The 19,754-nt window shown below is 41.2% G+C and overlaps 1 protein-coding gene across 5 annotated transcripts in view; it reads left to right on the top strand.

The window, feature by feature from the left end:
* The window catches only part of LOC146854158 (aldo-keto reductase family 1 member C1-like), a 204,494-nt gene that overhangs the window by 152,385 nt on the left and 32,355 nt on the right, over nt 1-19,754 (top strand). For all 5 annotated transcript variants that reach the window (XM_085651938.1, XM_085651936.1, XM_085651935.1 and 2 more), the window contains one exon: nt 1,080-1,189. In XM_085651938.1, the coding sequence (XP_085508064.1) occupies nt 1,080-1,189 (110 nt within the window). The remainder of the gene's footprint in view (nt 1-1,079; nt 1,190-19,754) is intronic.

The following is a 19,754-nucleotide window of genomic DNA, read 5'->3' as shown; positions in this document are numbered from 1 at the left end:
TAGTTTCATTAAAAAAAACCTTGATAGATCTACACAAATGACCCCTTGCTGAATTCAGAATTTTGTCATCTTCTCGAAAATGTATAGCTTTACACGATCCATTATGGCTTTTGTACCCATTTCTGCCATTAACTGGAAGGAGGTCAAAAGCACAAAAAATAGCAAAATTAGGCTATGTCCCAGAAAAATGCCAAAACTGTGTAAAAAATGTTGGGTTTCTGACAAAAGTCTGGTATCCCCGAAAAGCTGGGAAAATGGTGATTTTAACCCCTTTTTTGATAACGTTTGCAGGGAAAAACCCAGAGGCTTTCATTTGCAGCCCGTTTTTCCCATTTTTCCGAAAAAAACTAAATTTTGCTGTATTTTGGCTCATTTCTGTGACCCCTCTAGGAGAATCCACAAACCCTGAGTACCTTTAGAATCCCCATGATGTTGGAAGAAAAGGACGCAAATTTGGCGTGGATACCTTATGTGGTCAAAAAGTTACAGGGGACTCAGCGCGCACTACCCCAAATAGCCAAAAAAGGGCGTGGCACAGGAGGGGAAAAGGCCTGGCAGAGAAGGGGTTAAAGGGCTGCCGTTTGCGTTTCTGTTGACAGCATCAATCTTCTATCTTACCCCCACCATTTGCACAAATGTTTCTCGTGATCTGGTATATGCTTCCCTATTTTCAGGAGTAAGGAAATTATTGCAATCACTTCTTCAATTGCATATGTTCTGGAGGTCATACCCGTTAATGTGACCGTAATCCATATAAAGATCGGAAACATTGTAGTATACTCATGGGTGACATAACATACCTAACATGTCTTGACGTCAGTCTTCTTCCAAATATTGAAGTTGACAACATCTATTTTTTTCAGGATGCTGTGAAATAAGGTGGTATATATGCTGTTCCCAGTGTAGGTATAAAGGGTAATAGGGTAATAATAAGGTATATTTTATGCTGTTTCTTAAAAGCTGACCCATGCCACCAATTGTGAATGTATTCTTCAAATTGTTCCATTCCTTTTCAGAATTCTAATTGTTATTTTTGTGTATCAGTCCCTTAACAGTTCAAAATGTATTTTGTTCTGCAGGTGGAGTGCCACATATATCTGAACCAAAGTAAATTATTGGAGTTCTGCAAGTCCAAGGAAGTTGTCTTGGTGGCGTACAGTGTTCTTGGATCAAGTAGAAATAAAGCATGGTAGGACGAAAGACACTTGGGATGGCTAAATGTATTGGTGGGCTGATGAATTAGGCTTACACACAAAGTCTATAGTCTAAAAACATATTCAGTCTAAAACATAATCAGATTAGTGACTGTGAGGCTCTGCCACTTAGCACAACACCAGCGTTTACAAAGAGATTTTAGTGGTTTTAATGCTCTTGGAGTTGTATATGTATTTGTGGATTCTATGCCTACAGTTATATTAGGGTCTTTAGGAATAAAATGTAACTTTTCCATTCCTGACTAAAATTCTGACTGATCATATATAATTCCATAGACAATTGTCGTGTAGTTCCTATAAAACCTATACCGGATCTGCGCGTTTGGACAACATGCACTGCAGGATTAATGTCAGACTGATTTTAGACACCTCCACAGGGTATGTTGGCATGTGTAGCAGCTAGCTCACAGTGCCACTAGAAACTCCTCGTACCAAGGAGAGAATATTTCTTGGCAACTATCGAACATGACAACTCTAATCCCTCTGGACTGTGGAAACAGTTACTACTTTTCGCTCAGTCACTTTTGCTCACTCAGTCTCAGAGAGATATACAGAATAAACGATATGGAAGGTTTCCAATAACCATTTATTGAACAGTCGTCATTCTAGTGTAAAATAGGTGTGCTGAAACAATCATCAGACTTTAACAGATATTACTGATTAGAGCACTAAGAAAGTAAAACAATGGTAGATTTCTACCATTTTGCTTTGGTCAGGAATATGGGCAAGTATATAAAATACATGACAATAAAAATGCGTACTCCTACAATACTACCCTAACTAGACGTACCTAAGTGTACCTAGCATGTATGTAGGTGTTAAGCGAAGAATCCCTTTAGTATAAATTCTACCCCCATTACCTGAAGTGAGAAACTCTGGGACCCGGTCCTGGTCTCGGGTTGGACACCCTGCAAGGGATGTCAGACCACTGCAAGCTGGAGTATCTGCATGCAGGGGCTTCAGCGTCTCACTTCAGTGTGTGGGCATGGAAGTCCTGATCTCCTCTGACTATCTCAGCAAGATGGGATGTCTATATACCCGAAAATATCCCAGGGGTTCTACCTTGCTGTGCCACTGTCGGACTTAGGATGACGTCGGGAATGAACCTTGTACATAGTTATTATGCAGGAGATGGTGGTCCTGCTGAGTTTCCAAGAATCCAAGGATCCTCGTGCATAATGTATGAGGCTAGTGTTCAGGGAAAACCCCACGTTCTGTAAGGAGTACTGTAACTAGGTAAAGGGTCAATCCTAGCAGCCCGTTATGTATGTAGTGTGGGGATGACTATAGGTGAAAGGTTGGGATGTTACCCGATGTTACCCGAGCCTATATTGGGGTACCTATACGGAATATTGCACATAGGTAAAAAATTATCTGTCATTAGGGTTTGCTTCATAAGGAAATATTTGAATGTTTGCTTTCCTAGCAATGACAACTATCAACCCTATTCTTTTTTTTTTATTTGGAGTCTATTATTTGCATTTCCTCAACTCAACTAACCCTAGTTTTGCATGGTTCTTTAAAGCAGAAATTTGTGCTCCAGGATTTTCCTCTAGAACGGCCTGTTTTATCTCACACCTAGTACCATTTTGTGTTCATTTGAGGACTACAAGGTGGGGAAGGGAAATGGCAGACACTATCTCCAGCACGAGAAGTTAAGAAAATCAAGTCTAACACAAAGCCATGACACATTGCAATTACTATTAATAATCTAGAACAACTTGGACGGACCCACTAATGAATCCTCATGCTAGGATGACTCTGTTCCATACACAGGAATACCAGAAACCAAATAGGTTTTTAAGAAAAACCCTCACCCACCAACATAAAGTGAATGCCAACTTAAGGTTTCCTTTTTTAGGGAGCGGCAGAAGAGGACGCAGCAGGAGAAGGAGACAAAATCAGGGCCACTGGGAGGAAGATCAGAACCAAGGAGCCAACACACGCAGTAAAACCAAGGAACAACAAGCAGGACCCAGCTCACACAGAACCTAGTAACGAATCTCTCCTCCCATGTGTTGACTTAGACAGAGGAGAATCTCCTGAACAAAGGTCTAGGCTTCGTGCCCACTGTAAGACTCGGCAAATGTAAACTACACTGCAAGCTTGCAGAACTTTTTCGAAAACTTTAACAAAAGGCGTTTTTTCAAAACCAACCAACAGACGACGAAAGAGAGGGGCAAGGAGATAAAAAGCTAAAGCTATTATCTATGTTCATTCCCCCCTCCAAATACAATACCGGTAGAACTTACCACATTTTAACAGGCCTTCTTCAATGAAATAGAAACAACAAATGAAGAACCATACTTCAAAAACAAAAGCGGCACAGAATTTTAAGCATTACAGACTTTGAAATCTGACGATAAGATCATCATAAAACCAGCAGACAAAGGAGGAGGTATAGAACTCCAAAATAAGGATGGCTTCAGAGCGGAATGCAGATGCCTACTCAGTGACACAAAGAACTGCAAACAGCTGGAGCAAGACCCCAGTAAAAGTTTAAGAGCCAGAATAGAAGCCCAAGTAGAAGATGCTGAGTCAAGGGGAAAAATCAGTAAACAGAAAGCCCAGTTTTTGATCACAAGCACAGCAAGGATTCCGTACTTTTACACAATCCCCAAAATACATAAAAACAAACACCCGTCACCAGGCTGCCCCATAAGTCGGGCATTGGTTCACTGCTGCAACCTCTTTCACGCTTTTGTGATTTTTTTCCTTAAACCTATTGTGCAGGAAACATCTACCTACCTGAAAGATGCAAAAGACTTACTAGGACACTCACCTTTGATCCTGACACCTCCTTTCTGGTCAGCCTGGACATAGAGAGTCTGTACACACGCCTTTCCCAAGACGACACACTTAACATACTCAAACTATCATTGGAGTCAACCACTCCAAAATCTTTTCTGCTACAATGTGCAGAACTGGCACTCAAGGATAATTTCTTTGAGTTTGAAGGTGACTTTTTTTGCAAACATACGGCACATCTATGAGTAGCACATTCACCCCTAGTGTGGCCGGGCTGTTTGTTTTCAACTTTGAAAAAACACATCTCCTCAACTTCTGGATGCCTTTTGCAGTCAACATTAAATTTTACAAGAGGCAAATTGACGATGTCTTCCTCATATGGGAAGGTCTGGAAGACACAATCCACTCTTTTCTTATTTGGATCAATGCATGCTACCCCAACTTTGAATTCACCCACTGTGTGAATAAAAAAAGCATCACCTTCGTAGACCTGGATATCAGGGCCGAGGGAGGTCAGTTCACGAGAAAAACACATTTACAACCTACAGCTAGAAACTCCCTTCTCCGCTTCGATAGCTTCCACCCCAGACCCTTAAGGGAGAATTTACCATTTGGGCAATACCTTAAACTGCGCAGAAATTGTAGTGTCATCAAAGACTACAAAGACCAATCACAGTCATTGAAAACTAAACTCATGGAATAAGGTTACCCTGATAGTCATTTATACAGCACAGAAACGAGCAAGAAATCAAAAACGTGATGGCTTACTAGAACAGACACAATGCACATCCTCATCAATACCGTTAACATGCGTGACCACCTACAATTCAATTTCAAACAAAGTGTCACGAATCATACAAAAAAACTGGAGGATACTGACAACTGGCAAACTGAATTGGGAAAACCCCATGTTCTCATACAGAAGAGCGAGAAACCTAAAAAATAGTCTGGTGACAACACGCCCACAACATCATATAAAGCCAACTAACACAGTGCTGAATGCTTGGAGACTCCCTAATGTGACTGGTCATTTCCCATGTGGGATTTGTAGTGTATGCCACCTCACCAAACCCACAAAAACCCTAAACCTGGAACCAGGGAGAACCTGGCAGATTAGAAAACATACAAACTGCAACTCTTTTAATGTCATCTGCTTGATCACTTGTCCTTGTGCATTAAATAAAATTTGGATTTGCGAACATTGACGCAATATCCGATGCAAACGAAATACCACAAGGATAACTGACCACTTGAAGTTGGACATACAACCAATGACATAAGTTGGGTGGTTATTGAACGGCTGGAGCAAACCACCACCAATCTTCAGAGCCGCCTTCTAGAAAAGGAACAACGGTGGGTCTACCATTTATCAACACATAAAAATGGACTCAATGATAACATCCCATGGAATTCCTTGAACAGACCTTAATAGCGGGGCCCAACTACTTAATGAACATGGGAGTAAGCAGCATTACTAAGGCACTAACCATGTGGCTCTAACAACACAGAACATAGTATTATGGCAGTAGTAGCAACATGGGTGCCCTTTTCTGGCCTGTTTTTTTTCCAGGAGTCCTGCATCCTTATAAACCATAGTACAACCTACATCATCGAAGGCACAATATCCCAGTGCCTAGATATCATACAAAGAATTACACACCTTAGCACCTACTAACCAACTACTGATATTGATCCAGTCCACCAATAACAGCGACTGGAATTTGTGGTATAATAACACTCAGAATGGGCAACTACCCTTCCTACACTGTAGGCAAATGGTAGGATAACTTCTTTCATGTTTTATCTCCTAAGTTTAGTGCATTTTCAATATCTATTTAGGTAAATTATTTCTTACTTACACATCAGCCCAGGGAATGTAAAAAATATACAAACACATACATTTACCTTAGGCCACACAAATACTTGGAAATGTATTTCAATCAGCATGTGATCGAGTACCACATATCGTAATTACATTGGCAGCATTAACGTACTCCATCCACTTCCGCTTTCCCACCATTAAAAGCCCAGATATGAACTTCCGCCTAAATACCGCGCTTTAGCGCCTGATTGACACAGACAGCGTCACACGTTCACGTGATGACGCGATCACATCATCAGACGCAGCCACGCCTGTGGCTACTGCCAGGAAGCTTTTTAAGAATAGAAACCACTGGCTTCAGTTATCACCGGGGATCCCGAGAAGACTGGAATAGGTGAGGCAGGCGGGTGGTTAGCCTTGATGAAGTAAGTCTCTACTATAGACTTAGGCCCAACTTTGGCTCCACTCGGCCAAATTTTTCCCTAAGGCCAAGTGCCTTTACTTACTTAGATGCCACATTTGTCTTATAACAGTGTTTGACTACAGGAGTCTGCCTCTTCCGGGATCTAATACAGCTACTGTAATCACTTCGCTGGTGTAAGATGCCTTTTTCACCTACATTTACTTCTTGTGACAATGTGAATGTTTTAAAATTGCATGCTTACAGGAACACATGCACTCACAGGAAGTTAATCCCTGCCTCCATCCTGCACCGTGGCCACCATTTCTTAGGGCATATCTACCGATAATAGCATTCACCATGGAGAGGCCAAACAATAGCTATAATTAGCACAAATCATTTGTGCTGCGATCACATAGATACTTGGTCACACAAGCTAGCTAAGCACAGTAAATTCATGCATGCCTGCACCAAACCACCATGCATGAATCTGCATACACCAGGTGTATGTCGCATGTCTTTGTTTGTATGACTGTATATATAAAAAGAATCCTTGAAACCGACTCACGGATTGCACATGAATACATAGGTAAGCACACCACGAGCAAAAGGATATTGAAATGAGAAAGGAGCTGTCCCAATCACGTTTCTTCACATGTTTTGTATATCCTTTATGTTGTGTTTTGTCTTGCAGGTTCTAACCAGATGGTGGGTCCGTAAGTAAGGTTACACCACTGCATGCACAGCACACCTTAGCATGTGTGCTGAAATAAATACACGTGGCTTGCTTTTGTCGCAGCACATTTCACACTGTATGGTCCTGACTAGAGTCTCACTATTGTTAACGAGGCTGAAACATGTCGACCAGTATTTGACGTATAACGAAGACCAATTTTTCGTCTTCACTTTATCCTCCTTTTTTTCTTTTAACTGTGTCCTAGGCACCTGTGAATAAAAATGTTGTCAGCAGGGGATCCCAGAGGCATTTTTAACTTCACTACTTTGAACACACATCACATTGAAAAAACCAAAACCCGCTCCACTGTAACTCAGGCGTCGAAGCACAGCTGGGATGCATTCGGCAGCCCAGCTGGAAACCCAATGATGAAGCATGCCACCAACTAGGTTGGTGGGTGAGGGTTCTTCTTAAAAACCTATTTGGTTTCTGGTATTCCTGTGTATGGAACGGAGTCATCCTAGCATGAGGATTCATTAGTGGGTCCGTCCACGTTGTTCTGGATTACTGTTATTCAGGGGAAAGGGATGTACCCCATTGTCCTTCCTCACTCTCTCATTGTTTCTCTCACATTGCAATTACTAGTCATTGCATATGAAGGAGCAGAAATTAACTAAGTCAAAGGTTTGATGCGAACTTCATATCTATTCATATGCAACTCTTAACCACTAAGAATGCTGCCTTGCCCTAGGTTTGTGCTGTGCCACAAAATAATCCTAATCCACCATTGTCAGGGCTTGAAGAACTAACGTTTGATAAAAATCTCAGAAAACTGAAAGAATTTCTTAAAACCTTCATTATTTGTTTTATATTTAAGCTGCATAGCTGTACCAGAGATGGGGGAAATTGGACTTTATCATGAACAATGTAGTGGGAAGTGCTCATTCTCGAGGTTCTCCATATGTTTCACAGGCAAGTTTACATCTCTGTGACAACTCTTTAGCATCTTTTAAAGAGACTTTTCACTGATATAGTGAGATGCACGCCATTCAACTTGAACTTACATCCACCAGAGTTATTGGATATTGATGACCTAGATCTGAATATCAAGATATAAGGCCATAGCAAAAGTGGCAAACTGGCATGAAAATAATGTCTTAAAATTCTTTGAAAAATAACTGAAAGTGGAATTAAAAGATGAGTTTGCATAAGTTGCCAGAACTCCTTTCTAGTTGAGTTGGTTCCATTAGTTATTCAAAAGACAACCAGATCCAAGAAAGAAGGCAAGAGAAAAACTAAGATTCACTGACCATCTTGTCTACTTCCTCAATTGGTATGAAGAGCACCTTTCTAAGAAAGCTCAAACTTAAAAAAATAGAACAAGAAAAGAATTCAATTACTTTTTGTTCTGTACTGTGGCAATAAAGGGAAGCTGTCTGATTTATTCTTAAAACAATAGTCCACTTATTTGTAAGGTAGAGGAACGCGTTAAGTGATCAAACAGCTCATGTGCAAATTCCAGAAACGGACTCCAATATTTTTCTTTTACGTAAGCACTTGTGGATCGAATAATACATGTACTCATGTTGATTCAGATGCTTCAGTAATATTTGTCTGTTGACTGGACATATTCTCTCCTTAATCTACCTCCTGAAACAAAAACCCTTATATCATTAAAACAATACTTTCCATCAGCTCTGTTACGAATAAGACACCACGCTTTCATCTGCAAATAGCACAATAATACAAAATATTGTTTTTTGGTGTCATAAGAGAGCCTGTGGATCTCTCTGTTAATATATATAATAAAAATGAAAATTCACTATTCAAGACCATGGTAGTTAGATGTGTACATTGGGTATAGCATTGTACGACTCTGGTCTTTTGCCATTCCACATTCTCATAGAAAATTAACTTAAACTCTCCAGCTTTAGTAGTCATATATATGAAACACTTACTAAGTGTCATACCATTTTTGCATATAGTATGTGATGCCCTAGAAAGAATTTTACCATTATACAGAAGTTTAATTTATCACATAGATCTACAGGAACATGCTGTTTTTCAGAAGAATATTCTCCGCAACTCAACTGAAGAGACAATCTCTGCAGAGTATCAATTCATTCACTTATTTATCAGTCCCAAGACTCTGGTGCCTCTCTATTTTTTGTTCCATAGTGGAACACCACTGAAACACAGAGTGTCACTAATCATGGGAGTTTAAATTAAGTTACTATTAAAAAAGATAGTCCCTTCTTCCTACTTTCGATGTCTTGGAGATCTTAAAGGAAGCCCTGACCTTTACCAAGTTAGACTTAAGTAGGACCATTTACTAGAGACTGATGCAAACAGAAGACTTGGCTCTTCATTCATCCCCGCTAGCCTCTCTCCTTCTGCCTCTAGGTCAACTGTACTCCTCTAGCGCCGGGACACCTCCATTGCGAGGTAGCTGTTCGCGCTTTATAAAATGCAGTATTATTATTATTATTATTATTTCTATCCCAACTCTGTTGAGTCACTTATACTACTGAGTAATTTTTCTTTAGGTTTGGTTGTACTCCATCGAGTTTTTAAAGATTCAAGGACAGTATCTTTCATATTTTGTTATATTACAGTGAGATTGCATACTAATTGTTTCCAAAACCCCAGAATAGCATGAAACTCAGGTCAAAGCATTCCAGTACTATTTACATATACTTCCCACTGTCGCAGGGATTCTGCTCATGCACAGAACTATGCGCAAGAAACCAGGACCTCAGTGAATTGTGGTGTACCAAAAACTCACCTCAGAACCCAGAACCCCTATCCGACCAGCATCAGTGTGCCATTCGTTATCCGTATTATCTCGGAGGTCCCAATGTATAGACAACCCAGAACAAGCGACTTAGAGTACTCTCAGGAATGGTGGGAATCAGAAATACCTGTTCGTTATTATTCTCATTTCAGTCCACAACAAGAGTAATCAGAGACATGGTAAAGTTTAAAATGTTTATTTTATAAACTACGTGTCCTAAGATGCAGTACTTTGGCTAACATAAGCAGACAAATGATTAAAGTCAAAACCATCAGCATTGTTACAATACCATAGAAAATGAAAGGAGAAATCATAGTATAAATGACAGCGGAATACAGCCACCTTCCTTTCGCTAGTAAACTAATAGTATTAGACTAGTAGAAGGTCTCTAGGCTTGAATGGGGAACCCCATACCGTAAAGATCAGCTTAGTTGAATCACATCACAGGATCAGGTGTGCTCTGCTCCTGGGAAAGCTCTTCTTCAGAATGTGTGTAAGGCATGCAGTCTGCAATATTAAAAGCACTCGACTTTCAGGTATTTGCAGCTGCGTGTGTGTTATGGCTAAATAGTGGGCCGATCAACCTGAACTCAAAAACATGCATTGTCTGGCGACCCAGACTGTTTCTTTACACAATGTTCAGACCAAAGTCGCAGCGCACGTCTAGGGATGTGAACAACAGACAGTTCTCATGTGAAGAAAAAGGCGAGCAAGCAGTTTTCAAATAATAACGTGTATCTGCAGTGTCGTGTGCAAAAGCAGCAAAAGTGGCAAGATGGCTTTCTAACATCTAACGCGCTTATGCTAATATAGCAATGTATGTATATAAATCGCAGCCCTCACTACACCACGTTTGCTAATCCAAGGAAATGTTGTTCTGAAATATCTTCTATAAAATACCTAGGAATAATGTTATTCTCTGAAGACATTTCCATCGCATATGGAAAGTAAAGATGAATACAGGATAGGCTGATGCTAACCTCCAACCCTGAAATGTCATGTTATCGTGGAGTTGCGAACTTCTCTAAAAACTTAATTGTTCATTATTCCTCTTTTCCTGCTACCATCAGAGATCTCCTACTTTGTGGATCCATACTGATATCAAAGATCTCTTGACCTAAACGGAAAATGTCACCATTGCTTTGATCCAGATACAACCAACAGCAATGTTGTCAACTTCTAAAAAATATTTGTCAGTTTGGTTGCAAGACCTTCCTACTATATTCTTTTTTTTTGTTTTTATTATTATTTTTTTTTTTAAGCTTCCTACTATATTCAACACTCCTTCATAGAATCGAGACATTTCTTGCATAGCTCAAACCAAAATGTTGTTACTGACTTTGACCTATCATTATCAGGAAGAACAACACCCTTAAGATGTCAAAACCTATCTTTCAAAGACGATTTTGGCTTTCTTAACTCCTTACTTTTTCCTTACCAGCATGGTTTTTAAGTGTAAGGGTCACAGAAAATATTTCATATAATATCTATGGTGGCCACCCATATCCAGAGATGTCAAAGTTGTTGAATTTGTTTACAAGCATAGGGTAGTCTTTATGTGAAACAGACCTCTGCATGCACCATTGTGTCAGTAGGAACACACTTCAACAGACTTTATGGTAGAATGTTCTCCTTCTGAAAGATTTACTACTATCATGGTCACCATCAACAATATCTAACAGGTGGCTTATTTTTCCCAATTATCTAAGCTACTAAGGGAGTAATTTAAGGTTTTGCAGGCAAAGTAAAGGCAGACTGAGGACTTACATCCTTTACTCACCCTGCCACATTTAGAGATGTGTTCCAACCCAGCAGAAATCTCTGTACATTTGCAGGGACCGTGTCATGGTGGTTCTTGTCAATGTATGAGAAGTTTGACGGGCAGCTTTGTCAAATATGATGGCTTGTTAACAAACATTTTCAAATTTTTTTATTCTCAAAAACAAACACCCAAAGTGGCAAGTATATTTTTGAAAAATAAAAAAAACGAATGACTCCCATACCATAGGAGTTTTCTCCTATGGCCTCTGGGTAATTTTTCTTTTTTTTTACCAGCCCTCACCACCAGGATAAACCTAGCAGTATCATACAGTAAAAAATAAAAAGCCATCCAACTGCCCACTACTAACAGGGCAGACAGGTGGCTTACCTCTGACGTCCCCCTGCCCCCTTGCAGTGGTCTGCCTACCTCTAAATTAGGCAAGCAGATCAAAAGTTTGGTGGAGGACATACTCCATCGCTGCTGAGATGGAGTACCACGCCAAACTCTAAATCAACCCCTAAGTCATTCAAAGAGCTTCTTTTTAGCTAGATATTTTTCTTTTACTTTTTTTACCCTCTAAACAAATGTATAAAAAAGGGCCTCAATAAATATGCAGTGCTTTACCTGTGTAACCCAATTTGATTGGAGGCTATTGTTAGCAACAGACTGATCAATGCCATCAATGCCAAAGGATTATGGCCCCCTTTGGCTTCTTATTGAGTCCATAAATGTGCTTACCCTAACACTTATCCAAACAGCTAAGACATTCCTGTCCTTTGTGGTGTCTTAAAGACAATGAACGGCACTAGAAAGGAGCTAACTACTGCTATCCAAAAATCTGAAGAAAAACCGTAATGCAACAAGAAAGAAATGTATTCTTTTCAACTTGGTGATAAATTGTGGTAATTCTATCCCAATTTTACTCCTTTCATCAAATCTCCTACTTTTGGCATCAAGTATGATGGCCCATTTAAGATTGTTAAAATCATCAACCCTGTTGTGGTAAAATCTTTGTCTTCTACCTGGCATATCTTTCTGGTCTTCCATATTACTCTTCTACCTACTGCCTTTGATGGAAAATATCAAATGCTACAGATTCCATAATTCTTAGGGTAAACATGAATAGGGAGTCCAAGACATATTTACATCCTGCAAACATAGAGGCACTCTTCCGTATCTAGTGGACTGGAAAGGGCATTGCTCATATGGTAGTCCATGGGACACCCCATCTATGCTATCCTTCCGATTGAATGCCTTCCCTATCTCTACAGGGGCTAAACAGGATGGAGAAGGTGAAAGCAGTCTAGTATGCCTGTCTTGCTTCAGCTCACCAACACCTTCCTGGGAAGTTTTGTCACCTGTCCAAAGATGTTTATCTGGATGATAGTTTTTTCCTCTGAGTAGTCCAGATTTCAGTCAGGTCTTTGTGTCACCTGTAACCTAAAATCTTCATCTGTACAGTACAGGATTTCAGACTGGCAGAGGAAAGTGGCAGGTCCTATTTTTACCTCAGGAAATTGCGATTCTCTTATTACCATGACCAGAGAATCTGGATTTCATTAAAGACACTGAGGCTGACATTATGCATTAATCTTTTAATGCAACTTCAAGTACAGCCACTTAAAAGTTACATCATAAAGGAAAACTGCTAGAATAAACAAGTGTAACTAGGCAACAGCAGCACAGAGATCTGCCTCTTTTAAATGAAGTGAGAGCAAAGAAAATTTCTTCCGAAGGCAACAAAGTCCACAAGCTGGAATCATGCAGAGAAGGCCACTCCTTGGAACATAGGATGGCGAGTAGTCGAGAGCTGCTTGCAACGGGTCATGAAAATGAGCCAATCAAGATGAATTATCTGAAAAAAGGCAAATATTAGGAAAAAGAACTTAACACCCTCTGTAAAGGGGAAAAGAAACGGTGGTAAATGAAATTAGACATTAAAATGCAAAATACAGTGAAAAACTGAGTAAAATTGTAATCATATCAAATCAAAGAGATGTTAAAATCCACTCCCAGGAGGGAGGGTTGTGATAATGTCAGCCTCCGTGTCTTAAATGAAATCCAGATTCTCTGGTCATGGTAATAGGAGAATCGCAATTTCATTACAAGACCATAGGCTGCCATTATGCATGTTGGTAGTCAAGAAGAACTACATCTGACATGTGTTTGACAGGTTTGCAGTAATGTTTTGCAAACGTATAGGAACTTGACCAGTCTGCAGCTTTGAAAATATCATCCAACTTCCCTCCTTTCCAAAAGGTCTGGATAGCCATAGCCCCTCTTAAGGAATGTGCCTGAAATCTAAGGAGATCGATGCCTGCCAATTGCATAGCCAGTTTGACCCATCTAGCTATCGTAGAAGAAGTGACAGGTTTGAAGGGCTTAACAAAGCATATAAGGATTTGGTTTACACCAGGGGTGCGACGAGGGTCCATTCTTTAATCATATTCCTTCATGCAATCCACCACACATTATTTTTTACAAGCGTCAAACCTAGGGTAAAAAATCATAGAAGACATCGTTTTAGTTCTCTTGAAAATTTCTAATCTGACGCCGAACGCGTCATAGGATCTGTTGGATATCTCCAACACTTTGACATTCGAAACTCTACGGCAGGCTATTAGACAAAGGAGAGAAACTAGTTTGATGTCTCTTATTATCTAACACGTTATTACTTGGCCAGTTACAAAAAAGATCAAGAAGCAACTTAACGTCCCAAAGGGTGTCGTATTTAGGTTTTGGAGGTCTTTTAAGTCTGATACTTTTCATAATTCTGCAAATTATAGGGTTTTTGCCAATAGTTCTACCATTAAAAAGGGAGTGACCCGCAGAAATGGCAGAGCTATAACACTTAATTGATCTATAGGAAAGACCTCTTTCAAACTGTTTCCACAAGAAAATTGGTTACATGCACAATAGGAGCCTCCACGGAATCCAGATTCCTTTCCAGGCACCCTCAAACCCATCTTTTCCAGATGGCATTGTATCTATAGTGTGTACCAGGGGCCCGAGATTCTTGGAGCAAAGAAGAAGCCTGCGCCGAAAGCCGAGAGATTTCATTGGCTCGCCTGACACTTTCCAGGCAAGAAGGCTCAAAGTCCCGTTCAGAAGGAGTGGGTGATCCAAACTGTCTGTGTCTCTTAGGAGGCCTGGTGAAGCTGGAAGAAGAAAGGGTATTTTGTAAGCTAATTCCAAAGTCGTTGGAAACCACGCCTGGGACGGCCAAAATGGGGTTACTAGGACTATTGAAGATTGTTCTGTCCTCAACTTCTGAAGGATGCGTTGGATCATCGCAAAGGGGGGAAAAGCATAACGCCGAATATCTTTCCAATGCTGTAGAAAGCGTTCACTGCTAGAGCTCCCGGGTCTGGCATCCAGCTGAAGTATTTGGGAAGTTGTGAGGTGAATCTGCTTGCGAAGAGGTCTACTTCTAGGGGACCCCAAAGACAGTGTAGACTGTTGAACACCTCTGCGTTTAATTTCCAATCGGTGTGATCTACGAGGAACCTTGAATTCCAATCCGCACAGACATTTTTTAGACCTGGAAGGTATTCTGCTCTTAACGAAATTTGGTGTTTCAAGCAGAACATCCACAGTTATTTGGCTAGGTTGGAGAGGTCTGGTGACCTTGTGCCCCCTAAGCGATTTATATAGGCGACAGCTGACATGTTGTCCATCTTGAGGACGACGGACCTTCTCTGAAGGGAATGCTTGAAGCTCATTAGGGCATAAAACCCGGCGGTTAACTCCAGAAAGTTTATGTGGTGTAAAATCTCTGGATAGGACCATAAACCTCCTGTGTTCTGCTTTAGAAAACAAGCACCCCAGCCATGAAGGCTGGCATCCGATTCCAGTACGTAATCCAGGGAAGTCCCAAAAATGGCTTTCCCGTTCCATGCGTCTAGGTTCTCTAACCACCAAGTCAGTTCCGCCTTGGCTTCCGTGTCTAGGTGAATTTGGTCTCCGTACCAAAGGCCGGAACGGAGGGCCCTGCCCTTGAATCTTTGAAGGACTCGGTTATGTAGAGGACCTGGAAAGATGGCCTGGATAGATGAAGATAGGAGGCCCAGAAGTCTGGCTAGTTCCCTTAAGGTTAGGAGATCTAATTTCAGAACGTGACGTATCTCTTTCCAAATCTTGGATATCTTCTTTGGAGGAAGAAAAAGCATAGATTTCACGGTGTCGACCATGCAGGCTAGGAACTCTAGAGACCTCGATGGAGTCCAGATGGATTTCTTCCTGTTTATAATAAAACTTGTACTCTCTATTAATTCCACAGTGGTGTTCAAGTCTTTCAGAATTTGAGAACGGTCTTCAGACATGATGAGAATGTCGTCTAAATAGATTATGAGGTGGACACCCCTTTCTCGTAGGACCGTGGTAATGGCCTTCATTACTTTGGTGAAGCACCAGGGAGCCGAAGATAGGCCGAAGGGAAGAGCTTGAAATTGATATAGGTGGTTGTTCCACGCATATTGAAGGAAAGATTGCGATTCCTCTACCATAGGAATGGTGAAATAGCCATCTTTTAAATCTAATTTCACTAGCCAGTCTTTCTCTAAGAGCATGTCCCTGAGGAGATGGATACACCTTCCATCTTGAAATGATTGTAGGTGAGGTATTTGTTAAACTCTCTTAGATTTATTACCAGTCTCCACCCCTTGTCCTTCTTTTTTACTAAGAAAATATTTCTCACAAAGTTCTTGAGTTCCCAAGGAACTACTACGATTGCACCCTTCGTTAACATTGAATTTATCTCTTCTGCGACGATAGATTGCTGCTCTTGTGTCAGGTTTAATACTTGTGGAGTTGAAACTTGAAGAGGTCTTCCCATGAAATCTATTCTGAAGCCCTGAACGGTCTCTAAAACCCAAGGATCGTGTGTGATTCGTTTTCAAATGTGTAGGAAATGTTTTAGGTGACCCCCTACTCTCTGTGTTAAAGAGGATGGATAAGGAGGAAGGGTACTTACTTGAGATGTTGGAGGAGTTGACACCTCTGGCCCTGAAGCCTCTTGAGCGCGAGGAACGTCCTCATTGTAGAAAGAATGAAGAGATTGGTTGGTACCCTCGACCAAAACCTCTTGGTCTTGAGAAGGGTCTTTGGAACATGCGGCCGGCAGAACGACCCCTTCTGCCGGCCCTTGCGGAAACACTAGCGTTGAAAACTCTGTGCATGTTGGCCTGCGCCTTATCAAGAGCTGTAAAGGTTGCAACAAACTTCCCCAAACCTTTAACCATATCCTCCCCGAAGAGGAGTCCGTTAGGGTTAGAAGAGGTTTCCGTTTCTTCCATATCGCAGAGCTTGGGGTCAAATTTGGACAGGACTACTTTCCTCCTCTCAGTATTGAGAGAGGCATTGACATTGCCAAGGAGGATAAGTGTCCTTTGGCTCCATCCCCGTATGAGATCAATGTTAGGTTGTGAGCCATTGATTTAGCTCTCCTCAATTAGATCGATCATACGGCACAATGGGCCGAGCATGTCAAGCATTCTGTCCTGACAAGTTTTAAGGGAGCGTTCCATGCCTTTCCTGGGGTCTCTACCCAATTTGAATAGGAACTTTATGAGTTCAGGGTCCAAGTTAGGTGTAAGGCAGTATTTGTCTTGGATGACGGGTCATGGGCATTCTGCCTTAAGGATGTTCCTTGCCTCTTTTTCTAGTGGGTGTTTGACCGATCTTTTAATGAATTTGGCCACATGATCTTGGGGCCACCACTGGGAGCTCCTAGGGTGCTGTATGTTATCAGGAGAGAACATTTCCCCACCCTGGGGATCAAAAATAATCTCCTTAGAGGAGGAGGGGGATTCCTCCTCTGAGACATCAAGGTCAATAACGTCATTAGATAAGAGGGGATCCGTATTGGCACTTTGATACTGTGAGCCGCTTAGGGCATCCAAATGAGATGTGCGGTTATGGGCACGTGGTCTTTTTGGGGCACGTAGGCCTCCTGTATTACTTGAGGAGCTTAGTCGTCCTTCGTGTCTTGAGGCGCGTAGACCTCCCAATATAATAATAATAATCCACATTTGTAAAGCGCGAACAATCACCTGTAAGGGTCTCTAGGCACTGGGGGCCGTCGGGAAGATTAAGCAAGCTATTGCCCAGAGTCACTTGGTGATCACCAGATTCCAGAGTCAGTCGCCCTGGCCGCTGTGCCACACCTCTTCCCTGGTGCTTGGACCTCCCATAGTGCTCTCATTATCACATTTTTTCGTTTTTTTACCCCCAGTTTTGATCGGGTTGTCAGAGTGTGCTCTGAGGAGTGCAGGGGGGGTCTTTTACCTGCAACAATCTTATTTATGGTATTGGGAGCAGGTACATGGGTCTGAGATTCATCGGACTCAGCATCAGACATGATAGAGGTTAAACTGAATCACTAGGAAGATGATACAAGTATATGAAAAATTAGCCCAGATTGGGTATTTAGTCCTGAATTAGGGGTAGGTAGTATTATTATATAAGTAGTATTATTATATGTATACCTTAATATAGAAATGGTTTCAGGTAACCAAGAAAGTTAATCATTAAAATCAGGAATCTGTTATTTGGACTATAAAGATAGATTTGTTCGTCCAGAGAGGGGAAAAGTTAATACGCTGTCTACTGCCGATAATCAGCTGTTGAAGGCAGCGTTGCTAGGTAACTAGGTGCTTGCGAGACGTGTCTGACATGGTAAGTGTCGTTACTAAGGGTGTTTCCTCTAATTTGGAGCCCCCTTAGAGAAGTCCGTCATTGATTCCCCTTTTTTTTTTATGTTTAAGGCAAGGTCTTGAAGGGAAATTTAGAATGCTCTAGGGAAAAACCGAAGGCACGACGGTGGTGCGGCGTGGCCTACAGACCGTACATTGTAACTGCAAGGAGCAGCCGCGCCGTACCCAAGACGCACTGAGATGTGAAGTAGGTGAGGCGATTTTGCCCTGTGCCGGCAGGGATGAGAGGCCTCTTGGAGTGGTAACGGTGCGAGGCGCAACCGGAGAGAGTCACGGCGAAGCATCTACATTAAGGTGATATTTCCAAACAGCGGTATATTGTAGGCAATCGTAAAATATGGTTACATAACAAGGACAATCTTGCGGTGAAAGGTAGCTTTAGACAGATCAGAGAAGGAAAGGTGAAAGACGGCAAGCCTAAGTAGGCAAAGAGGGTAAAAGCAATTTAAATGGTGATTTAGGTCATTCAACCAGGCGTAAGAATAACTAAGGGTTTACAATGGTTTCAGAAGAGAATCAGGAATATAACTAGGTAATAGAAAGTAAGAAACAGCAATACAGTGACAGGTTAGGAAAAACACAACTTATCTGTCTTGAAGCCGCATTTAAAAGAGGCAGAGCTCTGTGCTGCTGTTGCCTAGCTACACTTGTTTAGTCTAGAAGTTTTCCTTTATGATGTAACTTTTAAGTGGCTGTACTTGAAGTTGCATTAAAAGATTACTGCATAATGGCAGCCTCCGGTCTTGTAATTAATTTTTACCTCAGGAAATCACGAATATCAATTATATTATCAGCCCTTCAGTTGTTATCAAATGAAGAAACACCATTCATACAGACATATGTTAGTGTAGTAAACATAATTAGCTCAAATATCAACCACACAAAATCCTTGCTTATCAACATTTCAAATGTAGCAGTATGTCATCTGCAATTTCTTTTCACTTTACAACTTTACCATATGACTAGCAACAGTGCTACATAAGAAACTGGCATGCAGCGAAGTTCATGTCAGCATTACAAATAATTACTAATCTATTTTATAAGCCAAATGGTCACTCACATCCTATCTACTCTGCCTCCTAGCTAATCCTATAACGCACATGGTCCATGTGTACACAGAGTAGCTGTTTGGAGATCAAACCAGTCCAAGATCTAGGGCAAATAGGGCAACTTTTATGAAACAACAGCAACAAGAGGCCATCAGTTACATGGTCAAAAGAAGAAGACACCAGCTGGTACCACTACAGTCTCTTCCTCTGTGCCTTCAACATCTCAAAAATGCACAACATGGCAGCCAGTGTCTGCACAAGTATGACCATCTATCGAAGGCAAGCAAGAAAGGTCAGGCAAGGGCAAAGATGATGTACAAGTGGCTAGTGGGCAATGTTGCATGTGCAGCAGCATAGCAGAAGGCCATTTGTGAACTCACCATGGACAATGAATTTGACACAACATGTAGTTCAATATTTCACAGGCCATAGTAAACCCACTATCCTGTGTTATAAGAGAAGATATAAATTCACAGTGGTGATCCCAACGTCATTCATCGACCTGTCTACAGGCATTTGGCCATGTAGCAGACATACTTGCAGCCTGCACAACGACCAGAAGAAATACAAAACTCA

Source organism: Triturus cristatus, chromosome 4_1 (assembly GCF_964204655.1).
Source record: "Triturus cristatus chromosome 4_1, aTriCri1.1, whole genome shotgun sequence".
NCBI classification, from domain to species: domain Eukaryota; kingdom Metazoa; phylum Chordata; class Amphibia; order Caudata; family Salamandridae; genus Triturus; species Triturus cristatus.
This window is presented reverse-complemented; position numbering and strand designations above follow the sequence as displayed.